We start from the raw sequence: 16,476 nt of genomic DNA, 5'->3' as shown, positions 1-16,476 counted from the left end.
TTGCTTATTTCGTTGTATGTAAACACTTTAGAATGTCTTGTCCAATTCTGGGGTTGACTGGGGCATGGAACATCTGTATATTTGTTGGGACTAATTACATTTATCAGTGAACTTTGAAGAACCGTCAACTTCATGTTGCCAAATCTTCCTAAGAACCCTTTCCATCTGTTCCAGCTTTGTTATCTTTCCATGGTGCTGTGACATTTTTCTCCTGCAGAGGGGAGAAGGCGTGCCAGCTCTGGGATGGTGGCTGTCCCAGGAAGAGGGAGGAGGCTAACAGAACATGCTCCCCCACTCCATGGTGCTGTGGCAGGATGTTATTCTTACATCTGTTGATGGGCATGTGGTGTTTCTAATATACTATTTTCCTATATGTTTGGGATATATTATAGTTTAAAAAATTAAAAAAAAAAACTTAGAAGTCAATTTTATTCCAGCACTTTGGGAGGCCAAGGCGAGTGGATCACCTGAGGTTGGGAGTTGAAAACCAGCCTGACGAACATGGAGAAACCCTGTCTCTACTAAAAATACAAAATTAGCTGGGCGTGGTGGCGCATGCCTGTAATCCCAGCTACTTGGGACGCTGAGGCAGGAGAATTGCTTGAACCCTGGAGGCAGAGGTTTCAGTGAGCTGAGATTACGCAGGTGCACCACAGCCTGGGCGACAGAGCAAGACCCGCCAAAAAAAAGTCAATTTTAATAGAAAAGAATTTATTGCAAATACAGTGACTTTTTATATTACAGTAGTACATTCCAGTCAGCCATATGGCCATAATTTATATATATTTCAAATATAAAACTATACTTTTTTTTTTACATATAGTGCAATTTCCAGTGTGATGACATTTCAATGGGAAAAAGATTGTGCATTTGCAATAAACACCATCATCCCTGAGTCCACAGACCTAAGACAAGGGTCCCTGGAGAAGGGGCTTCCCCTCCTTTCTTGCGGGGTTGACATTCCCAGCAAGTGAAGCCTTTCTGGAATGTGTGTATGCACCCCCCACCAAGAGTTCTAATAACCTCAGCTCAGAGCAAAACAGTAAAATGGCAAAACTGTGCAGAGCCCTGATTTTACATTTCAATCCGACAGCCAGGGTCAGAAGGTCATTGCCTGCACATGGAAAGTGCTGTCCTCAACTGCTTACTTTGCTGCTCCTTGCTGACAGCTCCGAGAATCCGGCTCCAGTGAGTGGCAAATCTGGGAATTTTGCCAAGGGAAATTACTCAGGACTGCTAATAAAAATGCAGGCTTTTGCAACGTGCATATTCCCCCACCTCTGTCTTGCCCAGGGCAGACCATTCATTAAATGTCTGGTGGGTGCACAAATAATCCCAATCCTCAGATGTACCAGGACTCATGACTCATGAGCCATGGAAAACTAGGGCATCATGGCGGCTTACTTTAAAAGATGTGCTTACTAATGAATCCGAGGAAATAATCCATCTTTACACAGAGAGGGCTGCAGGGGCAATCCTACTGACGAGTTTGTTGAGAGCGCGAACTTTTTCTTCCAAGATGCGGCTTTGCTTCTCGGCACCTCGCTGCTTCTCCTCGGTGGCCTGAAGTGCTCTCACCAGGTGGGCATTCTCCACGTACAGCTCCTTCAGCAGCAGGTCGGACTTTGTGTTCTTTTCAAACTAGGGAGAAGAGGAAGCCATGCTTTGTGTGAGCTCAGTGGAGAAACACTACAAATCAGCCTGCTCTCTTATCCTTTCACATTTATTCAAACCATAGTTTTGGGCTCTTAGAAATCTGACACAAATTCTGGATTATTATTATTATTTTTTGAGATGGAATCTTGCTCTGTTGCCCAGGCTGGAGTGCAGTGGCGTGATCTCAGCTCATTGCAACCTCCACCTCCAAGGTTCAAGTGATTCTCCTGCCTCAGCCTCCCGAGTAGCTGGGATTACAGGTGCCTGCCACCGCACCCAGTTAATTTTTGTATTTTTAGTAGAGATGGGGTTTCACCATCTTGGCCAGGCTGGTCTTGAACTCCTGACCTCGTGCTCTACCCGTCTCGGCCTCCCAAAGTGCTAGGATAAATACTGCATTATAATGACGTTTTGTTAACCTGGCATAGAGGAAATTGAGAATCTGCTGGGCTATGGGGTGGAGAAAACTTGAGGCAGGTTTGTGCCATGAAATAAGGACTTCAGGCCAAAGTGGACAGTCCTCAAAAGGCCCTGGGACGGTCACAAGTGTGAAACCGGTTTGTCCGTGTGCACTCTACTGGCTGTGATGTCAGCAGGGCCGTGAGCTGGTCACCACACACGCGGCAGCCAGGCCGCATGGGCTCAGTGATAGGAACATGAGGCCGCTCTAGTCACCCACCCCTGTTGTGGCCTCATTTGGGTTATGAGGGCACAGTGACCCCTGGAGTCGAGCTTCCTTAAATCCACACTGCATCCACTCACGGGACAAGCAGTTACTGAGTGTGCCCGGTACACCCCTGCTCCCAGGAGCACAGACTAATAGCAGGAGGGAGATGGAGAACAAATACGGACAGGCTCGAAGAAAACCTCAGGGGCAGTGCTGGTGGGGGCAGTGCTGGTGGGGGCAGTGCTGGTGGGGGCCGTGCTGGTGGGGGCCGTGCTGGTGGGGGCAGTGCTGGTGGGGGCAGTGCTGGTGGGGGCAGTGCTGGTGAGGGCAGCGTTGTCCCATTTTGGTTGGGGTGAAAAAGAGCCGCTCGGTGAGGACATCTCAACACAGAGCCACAGAAAGCAAGGGAGTGAGCGCTCAGGCTTCTGGGCGTGAACATTCCAGGCAGAGAAAAGAGCAAGTGCAAGGGTCCTGTGGTGAGCACCTGCTCAGGGCAACTGTGGAGCTGCTGGGAGGCTGCTGCAGCTGCAGGGCATGGTCGAGGGGGAGGCAGAGGCATCAGAGCTTTGAGGCAGGGGGCTGGATCGTTGAAGCCACTGTGAACACCATGCATTTACTCTGAGAGACACGGGAAGACTGGATGGTTCAGAGCGGAGGAGGGACAGGGTTCAGTGTGTGCAGAGAGAAGATTGAGGGAGGAGACGAGGAAGGCAGTTAGCATGCTGGAGAAGGGTTAGTGAGAAGTAGTTAGGGTCTGTGTCCACTCTGAAGGTGTGGCTATGGATTAGATGTGGACATGGGGTCATGGAGTGAGCCCTGATCCTAAGCTTTTGGACTGGAGCCACTGGCAGCGAGAGCAGGTGAGATGGTGCAGGCAGCCCCTTCAAGGGCATTTCTGTGAAGAGAAGTGAAAAACTGACAGGGCCAGAGAAGGGCTGGGAGCTCCTGAGGTTTGTGCACTGGTGGTAACGAGGCTCCAGGACAGCAGGGCAGCTACAGAGGTGGGTGCAGGACACAGGGAAGCCATTAGTGTGGAGGGCCCTGCAGGTTCTCTTTGGGTGCTTCTGATCTTCCAGTGAAACAAGCAGCAAACACAGCTGAGAGATGAGGGAGCTAGAGGGTCAGAGGAGGGAAGGGATGGATCTCCTGCAGGGGAGGGAAAGATGGGTACTCCACAGTGGGGAGGAGGTGAGTCCACTGCAGAGAACAGTGCCAGCAAGCTGGGGAGGGGACAGGTGCAGGACAGGCAGCACTGAGGCCCTGGGCTGTGGCCTGGGCTCAGGGCCAGGGCAGGTGTGCAGGAGCCGCAGGATTTAACCAGAAGTCAGGTGTTGCCGGCGAGACAGGCAACTGAGTACTGTGGGTGTGTGCGAGGGAGAAAGGGTGAGAGGGACTGGAGGCGCCAGCAAGGGACAGAGCTGGGCAGGGACGGGTGGCCCCAAAGAGGGACTGGGTACCTTCCACAAATGCCTCGTCTAGTTTGGGCTGAGCTCGGATCCATCGTGTAGACCAATCCATACTGGATCACAATGGAGCAAAAATACTTCTCCAGGTTTTCACATTTTTCCTAATGTCTCCTAACACTGAATGTGGCCCACGGCCAGGCTTCTTCTGTGTGTGCACTCCAGACCTGCGGGGCCCATCCACACCCTACACCATCAGCCCTTGGGGTGCAGCACTGCTGCACGTTGTTCCCACCTGCTGAGTTAGACTGTGAACATCTACAGACCAGATGAGCTGTGGCACCTCATTTTTGGTCTTTGCTCTTTATAGTAGCCCAAGTGACTTTTTCCCCATTGTGGTTTCTTTTAAAAGATAGATCCTAGCCGAGCATGGTGGCTCACGCATGTAATCCCGGCACTTTGGGAAGCTGAGGTGGGCGGATCACAAGGTCAGGGGTTCAAGGCCAGCCTAGTCAACATGGTGAAACCCAGTCTCTACTAAAAATACAAAAATTAGCCAGGCATGGGGGCGCATGCTTGTAATCCCCGCTACTCAGGAGGCTGAGGCAGGATAATTGCTTGAACCGGGGAGGTGGAGGTTGCAGTGAGCCAAGATCGCGCCACTGCACTCTAGCCTGCACGACAGAGTGAGACTCTGTCTCAAAAAAAAAAAAAAAAAAAAAATCCTGTCATGCTTTTACTTAAAATCTCCCAATGCCTTCTAACTGCCATTATGATAAAACCCAACCCCCTGATTTTGGCTTCCAGGGCCCCACCAGTTCACACCAGCCATGGCGGCCTCCTCCATGGCTGTCCCCTGCCTGGAATCCGCCCTTCTCAGGGTCCCCCAGCACACAAGGAGATGTGTGCATCTCCCACCCAGTAAGCCTTCCAAATGCCATCTGGCCTCTGCTAAGGACACAGCTGGGCCTTCCTGTGCTGGTCAGTGGGTACCTGCCCCAAACTGGCTCTTCAAGGTGGCCTTGACCACTCCCCCAGACCCCTCCATCTCTATTCTCCCTCTCTCTCTTTATTTTTTGAGACGGAATTTCGCTCTCTTGCCCAGCCTGGAGTACAGTGGTGTGATCTCGGCTCACTGCAATCTCCGCCTTCCAGTTTCAAGTGATTCTCCTTCCTCAGCCTCCCAAGGAGCTGCGATTACAGGTGCCCGCCACCACGCCCAGTTACTTCTTGTATTTTTAGTAAGACGGGGTTTCACCATGTTGGCCAGGCTGGTCTCGAACTCCTGACCTCATGTTCCACCGCGCCCCATTCTCTCTTTTTCAGAGCACTACCGTGGCGCAAGGTCATTTATGCTCTATGGGAGCATCCGCCTCTGTCTCCAGAGGATCAGGTCCGGGATGTAGGTTCAGCCCTGCTCATCTCAGGTCTGCCTAGGAAGGCTTTACCAGAGGCGCTCAAGGACGCCTGCGGATGAAGGATGAGGTCCTTTCTCAGTATATGTGAACACCCAAAGGCCAGATCTTAAAACCATTCCCAAAAGAAAATAAATGCAACGTGCACCTGCAGTATAGGGTATTGCATTTAGTTCCCTGGAATTCTGTGACAAGACGGCCTCCCTATATTAGCTGCCTGCACACCCATAGAAGTGGAGAACGTTCGGAAGAGGACGCGGACACGGAAGCAGCAGTGCCCATCACTCACCTGCTCCTTCAGCTCAGGCCGCGGACACGGAAGCAGCAGTGCCCATCACTCACCTGCTCCTTCAGCTCAGGGCGCGGACACGGAAGCAGCAGTGCCCATCACTCACCTGCTCCTTCAGCTCAGGGCGCGGACACGGAAGCAGCAGTGCCCATCACTCACCTGCTCCTTCAGCTCAGGGCGCGGACACGGAAGCAGCAGTGCCCATCACTCACCTGCTCCTTCAGCTCATCCGCTTTCTCTTGGAGCAGCATTTCCATATTCTTCAGAATCATCTCCGCCTCTTCTGCTCGCTCTTCTGTGGCTTTCAGCTGTTTCTCATGTTCTTCCTGCCATAAAAGAAGGTTACAGGCAGCCAGGCAGGGTGGCTCACACCTGTAATTCTGGCACTTTGGGAGGCCAAGGTGGGCGGATCACAAGGTCAGGAGATCGAGATAATCCTGGCCAACATGATGAAACCCCATGTCTACTACAAACACAAAAATTAGCCGGGCATGGTGGCAGGCGCCTGTAGTACCAGCTACTCGGGAGGCTGAGGCAGGAGAAGCACTTGAACCCAGAGGCGAAGGTTGAAGTAAACCGAGATTGTGCCGCTGCACTCCAGCCTGGCAACAGAGTGAGACTCCGTCTCAAAAAAACAAAGAGGCCAGCGCAGTGGCTCACATCTGTAATCCTAGCACTCTGGGAGGCTGAGGCAGGCAGACTGCCTGAGCTCAGGAGTCTGAGACCAGCTGAGGCAACACAGTGAAACACCATCTCTACTAAAATACAAAAAATTAGCCAGGTGTGGTGGTAGGTACCTGTAATCCCAGCTATTCAGGAGGCTGAGGCAGGAGAATCGTGTGAACCCAGGAGGTGGAGGTTGCAGTGAGCCCAGACTGCACCACTGCACTCCAGCCTGGGTGAGAGTGAGACTCTGTCTCAAAAATAAATAAATAAAATGGAAATCAGCGCAAATGTGCACATCTGACAGTGCCTGTGGTAACTCTGCATCCGTACAGAGCAATAGTTGTCAAATGTTCTGGCCAAACCACGCAGCTTTCCTTTCTCTTTGTAGTTCAGCTAGAATCAGCAGACCCATTTGTCCTCAGAGAACTGGTCCTAGGATTTTAACCACAAATAACTTCAAAGTGAGCTTCCCTCGCCATGTCAGTGTCTTTTCCTGGGGGATTCTCATTAACTTTGTTTTGTCAATAATGTAGTGTCACTTAGCTTTAGCTTGACCGCTTTGTGTAATGTTGCAAGGTTGTTCTTCATTAGAATTTACACTTTACAAACATCAGATGTTACCCACTTCTCAGGTCGTGTGCCAATTCCTTCTTCTGCCCTCTGGCTCCTGATCCCCCCTGAAGTCGTCCCTGATGAATCAGGAACTATGTTGGGAATTTCAGGAGTCAGTCACACTCTCAGCCTTTTGAATTAAACTCTTGCATAGGGCACGGCTATGCCAGGACCCTTCAAGTGCTTTAAAATTACAACTCACTGACGCCTCCCAATAGGCCTTTTAGGGACCACCACAGCTAGCAGGACTTTACAGATGAGAAGACTGAGGCACAGAGAGGTTCACTTGCCCAAGGTCACTCAGCTGGGAGGAGGTAGGCAGGATCCTAGCCTCCACAGTCCATGCTCCAAGCCACTGTCTCCCGTCTCCCGCCACCTGCATGGCCTGTGGCACCTGCCAGGCCCAGTCTGTCACCCTCTGCTCTCTGCCCTCGGCCTCTGGTCCCTGATCCCCTGGAACACGCCAAGTATCCCCTGTCCCGGGGCCTCTGCACCTGCCGCTTCCCTGCTGCACTCTGCCCAGTGACCTGGCACCACTCCCTCACCTCCTTTAGGTCTCATGACCTCAGGGGCCACCCTGTTTAGAACCGCGCTGACCCTCTTTTTACAGCCTTCCTCATCACCTGACATGCTATGTACGTGACTCAGGTATTGACACTTGGGCAGCTTCTGGGTAACTTGAGGACCAGTGGGCCCGCCTCACCCTCCTCCTCGTCAGCCAGCTCTCGCCAGATCCCCACTCACCCGCTGCGCATCCAGGCGTCTCCCGGCCCGCTCTCCCTGGAGATGGAGCAGGCGCTGCAGCTCAGCCACGTGGTCCCGGGGCACCAGCTGACCCATCTGCTCCTGCAGCTGCCGGACCTCCTGCCAGTGCTGGGCCTGGGCCTGCCTCAGCCTCAGGTGAGCTCCCTGCACCTGCACGGGAGGAGACACAGCTCTAGTGAGGCTGCTGAGACGTGGCACAGTGGTAGGGTGCCCTCTCCATCCAAGGACACCCCTACCCGCAAGGGGAAGGAAGGCATGTGCTCCTGAGTATGTGGCAGCACCTGGGAATTTAGAAGGAGCCCATTTCTTTGGAGTTTGGACAGCCAGGCTGCTGTCAGCCAGCACTTCCACACGGTGCTAGAGTGCAGAAAACATGTCCACCATCCTGAAAACAGCAACACTGACTTCCTGTAAGACCCACAGACCCACTGCTGCATCCAGTGTTAGCTTTCAGCAAACCTTGCTGGGGACTGATTCTTTTCAAACAGTGACCCACGCCAGTTCTCCTTTCAGCGGAGAGCTCACACTCTGAAACACGGCTATACCAGCCACAGACTCTACCCAGACAACAGGGACCACTAAAGGGAAGGTGGGGCCAGGGCTGGCATTCCTGGCAGCACCTGGTTTCCCAGACAGCTGGAGTTGGGCGAAGTCATTACAGTGATCTGTGCACCACTACGCCAGCCCCTTCATTAAGCAGCTCGAGGCAAGATCCAAATACAATTTACATCCAGCTGACTGAAGGCTTCACTGGGATTTCCTCAGCACCTTATAAAACTGGCCACGCCACCTTACTCGCCTGAGATCCCACGGACAGGAGTGGGAGTCACGTTCCATCCGGGGTCACATTTGGGCCGGGCCTGACATCACCACATGGTGGAGAGAGGGGGAAGGCCCTGCCCTGTGCCCACATTGCCCCCCCCAGCTTCCCTTCAGCAGTCCCTGCACTGACTCAGCTGAGCTGGGGGCCATCTCAGGGGGCCAGGTAAAGCCCACCTTTCTTTAAGGCAGGGGTCACCCCAGAAAGATGCATCCCACATTTTCCAGGCCCTGGAGGGCAGCTCATGGGTTGCAATAGAAAGGAACACCTCCACCAAGTGCTGCCTTCTCCCAAAGGCTCATTCAGACACTCTGGCTGCCACCCCCAGTCCTGCTGGACTCCCAGGCATTAAGCACATCTACTCACCCCAGAAGGCTCTAGCCCTGTGCCCCAACTCGCTGGGCTCTGATGCTCATGGGTCCTCAGACTGCACCACCCCCCACAGAGCCAACTAAGCCCCTCCATAGCAAGGCCAGGGTCCAGCCCAAGCGGGGGGTCTCTGCCTATGGTCATCTACGAACAAATAGATGTCCAGTGCTCTTCATCTCCTTCCTCGGCAACGCGAGATGGGCCACATCTATAGACCTTGCCTGACAGTCACAGGGACAGGGAAAGACGTCCCCAGGGGAGCACCAGAAACAAGGACATTTGTGTTCTGGGTGCTGGGGTGAGGCAGAGCCTTAGATGGAGCATCATCTCCCACCCTGAGTGCAGCCACCCTTCCCACCTTCCCATGGAGGAGGCCCTGTGAGTCCCCATCCCTCCACTCTCTGAGCTCTCCTGTGAGGTGCCATCCCTCCTGTCTGCTCTGGCCTCTGGGGCCTTCCTCCTTTGAGCCACACACAGGCATGACAGTGACTGCCTTGGGTTCCCTCCTACAGGGAAACGGTGACCACATCAGCTTCAGGCCTAGCCTCTTGGGGACACTCTCAGGGAGCCCCATCTGCCTTTTCCAGAGTTTCCTGAGCTACGCTGGAAGCCTCCACCTTCCTGATACTGGCAGCCATGTGCTTTGGTGGGGGGTGTCTTCCTCTAAATCAAGAGGAAAAGGGGTACAATCCATAAGGCTGCAGGACAGACTCAGTGAGGTGCTTTCCGACTGACAGAGGCTGGTGGCAGGCATGGCCCCAGGGGTGTGAAACTCCCTTGCCTTTTCAGGTGAGTCTTACTCCTCAGCCTCACAGGACTCGAACGTTGAATGGCCCAGGCAATTTTCCAGGGTTCCATTCAGACTCAAAAGCAGAGAAGCGTGTCCCAAATACACAGCAGTGCCTCTAGGAAACTGACTGCCTGTAGCTGCAAGGCCAAGAGCCTACAGGAGCCCCCAAAGCGCCTCAGAAAGCCCTGGGGTCCGTGCCCAGCTGACCCCTCTGTGCCTCAGGATGTCTAGGGGGTGCTTCTGCACAGGGCGCCAGGGCCAGCACTGGGGGACTCAGCCAAGCCTCACAGGCAAGCGGGGAGAGACCCTTTCCCATAGCCCCCTTTCCTCTCCATAGCCCCCAAGCTTCCAAGTGTGCCCCGCACCTGTGTCCACACGGGGCACTTGCTCTCCAGGTACCTTTGGCCATCACACAACTGCTCTTCCCCTCCCCCTTGAGCCATCCCCTCCACAATCATCCCCTGAAAGAGCCAGCTCCCCTCCCTGAGGCCCCTGCTCAGCTCCCCCTGAGCATGCCTGTCTGTCCCAGACCACGAGCCCCTGCCACCACAGCCCAAGCTCCTGTGCCTGCACCTTCCCCGCCTCTCACCCATGGTGCTAGCAGGTGTGGCACCTGGAGGCTGGGGAAGAGGCCAGTGTCACGCATGCCCGTGAGTTTACATGTCACCCCGTCCCCAGGGTTGGGGCCGGCTGCCTTGGCTCTGATGACACAGTTCCTGGGCTTGCCTCTGGCTTCTCCATTCTGCGGAAGGCTCACCCAAAGGCATGGTGACCACATTCCTTCCCTTGAGAGTAAACTGAGTCACCACTCTCCATGGGGCTTGCTCAGTCAAACCAGCCCTGCACTGGGAGCAGCTTTGGTCCTGGGCCCGGTAAGCACCTGGCCAGCTTAACCACCTGACTGGGCTGGAGGAAGCCTGGCGTCGGCACTGCAGTGAGGCTGCTCCCGGGTAGGAGTGGACCCAGTGCCTCCAGCCATCACTCGCACCCACCTGGCCTTGACTTTCCTCAAGGGTCTGCGTCAGCTCGGCCTGTGACAGTCGCATGCTCTGACATTCCTGATTCAGGCGTTCAAGTTCAACTTCAAGTTTTTGGATTTGGTCACTCTATTTTAAAAAAAATCAATTGCAAAAGTCAAGAAGCATCTTAGCAGTCTGGTACATAATTTGTGCAGAAACTTCAGAAATTACGGAAAAGAAAAAAACGACAAAACTTAAATCCCCATGAACCCACCAGCCAAGGCCAGGCCCACATCCTGCAGTGGCTCCCGGGCCCCTCCTCTGCACACATGCATCTCCCTGGTGAGACAGTGTCGGGTGCACCAACACACTGCAGAAAGCGTCTCCTCCTCACCACAGCAGGAGCATTTCCCAGGGCATTAATTATGATTTGAAAACATGGTTTTCAATGGCTGTGCTGTGATCCAGACTCCCTCAGCTCCTGCCGGTGACTCGGCCGATTTCTGTTCTGCTTTGCTATTATAAACAGCACAGCAAGGAAAATGCTGCAGCTGAATCTTTCCACAACGCTCTCAGAAACATCCCTGTCGGAACCAGGAAGTCAAAGTGTGTGGACTTTCTTCAACCTCTAAGTGTATATTTTGCCAAACTGCCCTCTGGGAAATTTGCACCAATTCATTCCTCTTTCAGCAGCATGTAAAGCTATTCTATTTTTTTCTTTTTGAAACAGAGTCTTGCTCTGTTGCCCAGGCTGGAGTGCCGTGGTAAGATATTGGCTCACTGCAACCTCTGCCTCCTGGTTTAAGCGATTCTCCTGCCTCAGCCTCCCACGTAGCTGTGATTACAGGTGCCTGCTACCACGCCCAGCTAATTTTTTGTATTTTTAGTACAGACAGGGTTTCAGCATGTTGGCCAGGCTGGTCTCGAATCCCTGACCTCGTGATCCACCCGCCTCGGCCTCTGCTATTTTCTTTATATACTGGAATTTGCCAACACAGCTCAGTCCACCTACTTCCCCAGGGCATGCTTGGGAAGTCCCTCAGTCTGCTGCTGGGTGGCACCTCCCTTCAGGGTCCTCAGGGTGTGTCCTGACCTGTGTGCAGCCGCCTCCCCACCCTGCAGCTCCCAGCCTCCCGTGGAGCCTGGGTGGAGCCACCTGCGGCTGGGGCTGCCCACCTGCTGCTGCCAGCTACATGCCACCTCCTCCAGGCTCTGTGTTAACAGTTGAATGGTCACACGATGCTCCTCGTTTTGGGTCTGGTGGGTAGAAGCCTCCTGCCCCAGGCGAAGAACCCTGTCATTAAGCTGGGATAACTGATCCTTGTACTTCTGATTCTAGAGAAAAAATTTTTTTAACTTTTACTATATATATATATATATTTTCCCATCATTGGCTATCTTTTGGTTAAGTAGTTTTTTGTTTTGTTTTTTAAGACAGGCTCTCGCTCTGTTGCCCAGGCTGCAGTGCAGTGGCACATTCGTGGTTCACGGCAGCCTTGACCTGCTGGGCTCCAGTGATCCTCCTGCCTCAGCCTCCCAAGTAGCTGGGACCAAAGGCATGGGCCACCATGCCCACATAGTTTTTTTGTTGTTGTTGTTTTGGTTTTTTAGTAGAGACAGGGTCTCTCTGTGTTGCCCAGGCTGGTCTTGAACTCCTAGCCTCAAGGGAACATCCCACCTCAGCCTTCCAAAGAGCCAGGATTACAGGGGTGAGCCACTGAGCCCATCCCCGCCTTGCCCCGTAAAATACTTTTAAGCCAGCAGCTGAATTCATATCATTGTAATTGCTCTCAACCAGGTACAGCTTTGCTCCTGAGGAAATGTCTGGCCATGTCTCCAGGTGTTTTTGGTGATCACAGCTGGAGACACGGGAAGCTGCTGGCACCAACTGCACGGGGGCACTTGACACACTACAATGCAGGTGATCTGGACCCAAACATCATCACTGTCGAGGACAGGAAGTCCCGCTCCAGCCCCTGGGAGAAACACACACATCTAGGCCACCAGAGGGGAGAATATGCCATTAGCGTCCAAACCACTGTTCAGAAGACCCTTCATGTTTTTCTCATTTCCTCCACGATTATTTTAATATATTTAAAAATAGATAGCAATTTTAATGAAAAAAGCAGCCTATTTAAGCTTGAGGTATATTAATCTCTTCCAAGTCTCCTCTGATCTCCGTCATTGAACACACAAGTGTAGCTCTCGGCAGGGCACGTGGGTTTATCAAATTGCATATTGTGCTTTCTCAATAGCACCCCCCACAGATAGTGGATTTCAGCAAATGTTCACTGGGTGAACCCATGAGGGCACCGTGCAGGGCAACAGTGGTGGGAACGTAACCACGTGGTCTGCAGCATGGAGGCTCTGCTGTCCACAGTCACTGGTCAGGACATCTTCATGCAACCACATTTCTGCTTACTTGCCTTTACCCGCTGCTGCTCTCGGGGGTTTGGAGCGACGTCCTCTGACCCACTCTCAGCACAATCAGCCACACACATGCCACCTTCCCAGAGTGATGCCAACAACCACTGCCTTTGCTTTTATATTTTTTTCAGGCACGTAAGGAAACTGGGATGTTGCTTCCATTTGGATTTACTCAAGATTAGTAAGTCCATTTTTCTCATGATGATTCCTTGCAAATTAACCTTACCTCAACCCTTCCCTAGAACCTCGGGCCTGAGATTAAGAGAAGCTTCCCCCGTGACATACGCATGTGGCAGTTATGTCTGATATAGAGCTCACTTGTTTTATTACTTTATTGTGAAAATCAGAATTGTTTTAATATTGACACATATTCACCTTGTCCTCAGCCTTGATTTCATGAGTAGAAATGGAATCTTCCTTCGGTTTTTGAGATAAACACAATAGATTTTCTTTTATTCATCTGTTAACATTTAAACTCTTCATTTGGTGGCCGGGTGCTGTGGCTCATGCCTGTAATCCCGGAACTTTGGGAGGCCGAGGTGGAAGGATCACCTGAGGTCAGGAGTTTGAAACCAGCCTGGCCAGTGCGGCCAAACCCCGTCTCTACTAAAAATACAAAAATCAGCTGGGCGTGATGTCGCATGCCTGTAATCCCAGCTACTCAGAAGCTAAGACAGGAGAATTGCTTGAACTCGGGAGGCAGAGGATGCAGTGAGCTGAGATCATGCCACTGCACTCCAGCTGGGGTGACAGAGCAAGACTCTGTCTCAAAACAAACACACACACAGACACACACACACACACACACACACACACACACACACACACACACACACACACACACACACACACACACACACACACACACACACACACACACACACACACACACACACACACCTCTCTTCATTTGGAAATAATTTCAGACTTACAGAACAGTTGCAAGACTAGAACATGACCAAGGAAACCCACCTGCCTTCAATCCCAGTTCCTAGCCGACCGCACCATCCCATTTGCTTTGCCCCCAACACACACAGGTGCGCACACGATGTCTTCCTTCCTCCACAGCCACCTGCCTCCCGGGGACAGCAGCTCTCACATGACTGCCGTGCAGCTACTGCTTCGGGACAGTGGCCTTGATGTTCCCACACTGCGCTTTGTCAACAAGCCTGGCAGAATACTTCCTGGCACAGAATCAGCTGGGCCGGGCCCTGTCCTGCTGTTTTAGCCTCCTCAAATGTGGAATGTCTCCTCAGCCTCTGTCTTGACTTTGACATTTTTTGACAAATACAGTTCCACCCTCTCCCATTTGGGGTTTGTCTGGTGCTTCCTTGTGACTCAGGTGATGCGTTCCTGGGCAAATACTGCACGGGGAGCTGCATCGGGAGGCAGATATGTCACCTGCCCCTGGTGACGTTCACATTGGCCACCTCTTTAATTTCAAACTTGCATTCATCTGGCTTTCACTCAGAAGCCAACATGAGATGTCAGCAGTTGTATCCTGGGCACATGTTAAAGCAAACAGGTGTTCCAGATCAAAGCACCCAAGGGACCCTGCAGGGGACATGTTGTCCAAAGAAGACTCCAGCAGCCTCTTCTCTTCCATCCCACATCCTCTTCTGCAACGTGACGTGGACACCTGCCCATCAGAGAAGCCTCCCCATGGCTCCAGGGACTCAATGGGAATAACGTGGGGTGACTTCCGAGGGGGGCTTGGGAGCCACACACCCCCCACCAGCTGCCCTGGAACACTCGTTCCCTGAACCCCCTCACGACACTCCCTCCAGGCCCAGCCCCATGAGGAGAGGCCCAAGACAGACATGAGCAGAAGGGGTCCCCAGACCACTCCAGCCCTGGCCATTAGGTCACCCCGGCTGTCTAGCCTTCCCAGCTGAGGCCCCAGTGTTACAGAGCAGGGACGGCTCTCCAGGCTATGCCTGTCTGAATGCCTGGCCCACAGGTGCATGAGTGCAATCAAGCGGCTGCTTTATGCCAGTAAGTTGATCTGAGAGCTAAACACAACTGAACAGAGTGATAGTCACACACAGCGTAGCACCCCAGCTGCGTCCTACTGCCAGAAAGCTTACTGTGCAGGACGCTTTTTAATAGCTGGAGAAACGAGAATGTGGTATGAATACTGGATATGACGTACCTACTGCTAAGTTGCTTTTTTTTTGTAGACTAGTCTTGCTCTGTTGCCAGGCTGGAGTGCAGTGACACGATCTCGGCTCACTGCAACCTCTGCCTCCCGGGTTCAAGCAATTCTCTGCCTCAGCCTCCCAAGTAGCTAGGACTACAGGCACCCACCACCACACCCAGCTAATTTTTGTATTTTTAGTAGAGATGAGGTTTCAGCATGTTGGTCAGGCTGGTCTCAAACTCTTGACCTCGTGATCTACCTGCCTTGGCCTCCCAAAGTGCTGGGATTACAGGTGTGAGCCACCACGCCGGCCCGACTGCTAAGTTTCTTAAGTGTGACAGCATTCCTTTTTTGTGGTGAGACAGGGGATAGGCATTTCGTTTTAAGAGATGCCTGTTAAAATATTTAGGAGTGGAATATCATGACATCTAATATTTATTTTATTATTATGATTATTAGAGACAAAGTTCTCACTCTGTCACTCAGGCTGGAGTTGGTGTGATCGTCGCTCACTGTAGCCTCAACCTCCCAAGCTCAAGCCATCTTCCCAACTCAGCCTCCCGAGTAGCTGGCACTACAGGCACTCAGCCAATGTTTCTTTTTTTTGTAGAGATGGGGTTTCATCATGTAGCCCAGGCTGGTCTTCGACTCCTGGGCTCAAGTGATCCGCCCACCCTGGCCTCCCAAAATGCAGACATTACAGGCATGAGGCACCGCACCCCGTCTGTAACTTACCTTCAAATGGTTCAGCATACACACACACACACACACACACACACACACACACACACACACACACACGTACATGTGAAATATACAGATATGAACAGAACCAAAGCACACAGGCAATGTCAATAACAGTGGCATTAATGTTGTGGTATGTGGATAATAACTCTATATTGTTTCAACTTTCCTTTGTTTAAAGTTTTTCATAATAAAATTTTTGGGGTAAGCAGGGCATAGTGGCTCACACCTATACTCCCAGCACTTTGGGAGGCTGAGGCAGGGAGACAACTTGAGGTCAAGACCAGATTGGCCAAAAAGGTGAAACCTCGTCTCTAACTAATAATACAAAAATTAGCCAGTGTGGTGGTACATGCCTGTAATCCCAGCTACAAAGGAGGCTGAGGCAGAAGAACTGCTTGAACTCGGGAGGTGGAGGTTTCAGTGAGCCGTGATCGCACCACTGCACTCCAGCCTGGGTGATAGAATAAAAATGTGTTTCGAAAAAAAAAAGCCCCAAATTTGGGGGATGGCCAGGCACAGTGTTTGATGCCTATAATCCCAGCACTTTGGGAAGCTGAAGCTGGAGGATTGCTTGAGGCCAGGAGTACGAGAGCAACCTTGGCAACATAGTGAGACCCTCTCTGTACTAAAAATACAAAAGATGAGCTGAGCATGCCTCAGTGCACCTGTGGTCTCAACTACTTGTGGGGCTGAGGTGGGAGGATTGCTTGAGCCTGAGAGATGGAGGCTGCAGTGAGCCCTGATCCCACCA

General features: G+C 52.3%; 1 protein-coding gene across 4 annotated transcripts in view; it reads right to left on the bottom strand.

Moving 5' to 3' along the window:
- Positions 1–690: 690 nt before the first annotated feature.
- Positions 691–16,476, bottom strand: part of NINL (ninein like) — an 85,721-nt gene continuing 69,935 nt past the window's right edge. For all 4 annotated transcript variants that reach the window (XM_037743066.1, XM_017541424.1, XM_037743067.1 and 1 more), the window contains 5 exons: positions 11,588–11,746; positions 10,445–10,558; positions 7,453–7,623; positions 5,643–5,756; positions 691–1,641 (listed from right to left, as the gene is read on the bottom strand). In XM_037743066.1, the coding sequence (XP_037598994.1) occupies positions 1,450–1,641; positions 5,643–5,756; positions 7,453–7,623; positions 10,445–10,558; positions 11,588–11,746 (750 nt within the window). In that variant the 3' untranslated portion in view covers positions 691–1,449. The remainder of the gene's footprint in view (positions 1,642–5,642; positions 5,757–7,452; positions 7,624–10,444; positions 10,559–11,587; positions 11,747–16,476) is intronic.

The sequence above is a fragment of the Cebus imitator genome, unplaced genomic scaffold (genome assembly GCF_001604975.1).
Source record: "Cebus imitator isolate Cc_AM_T3 unplaced genomic scaffold, Cebus_imitator-1.0 Scaffold134, whole genome shotgun sequence".
NCBI lineage: Eukaryota > Metazoa > Chordata > Mammalia > Primates > Cebidae > Cebus > Cebus imitator.
Note: the sequence above shows the minus strand (reverse complement) of the source record. Positions and strands in the feature narration are given on the sequence as shown.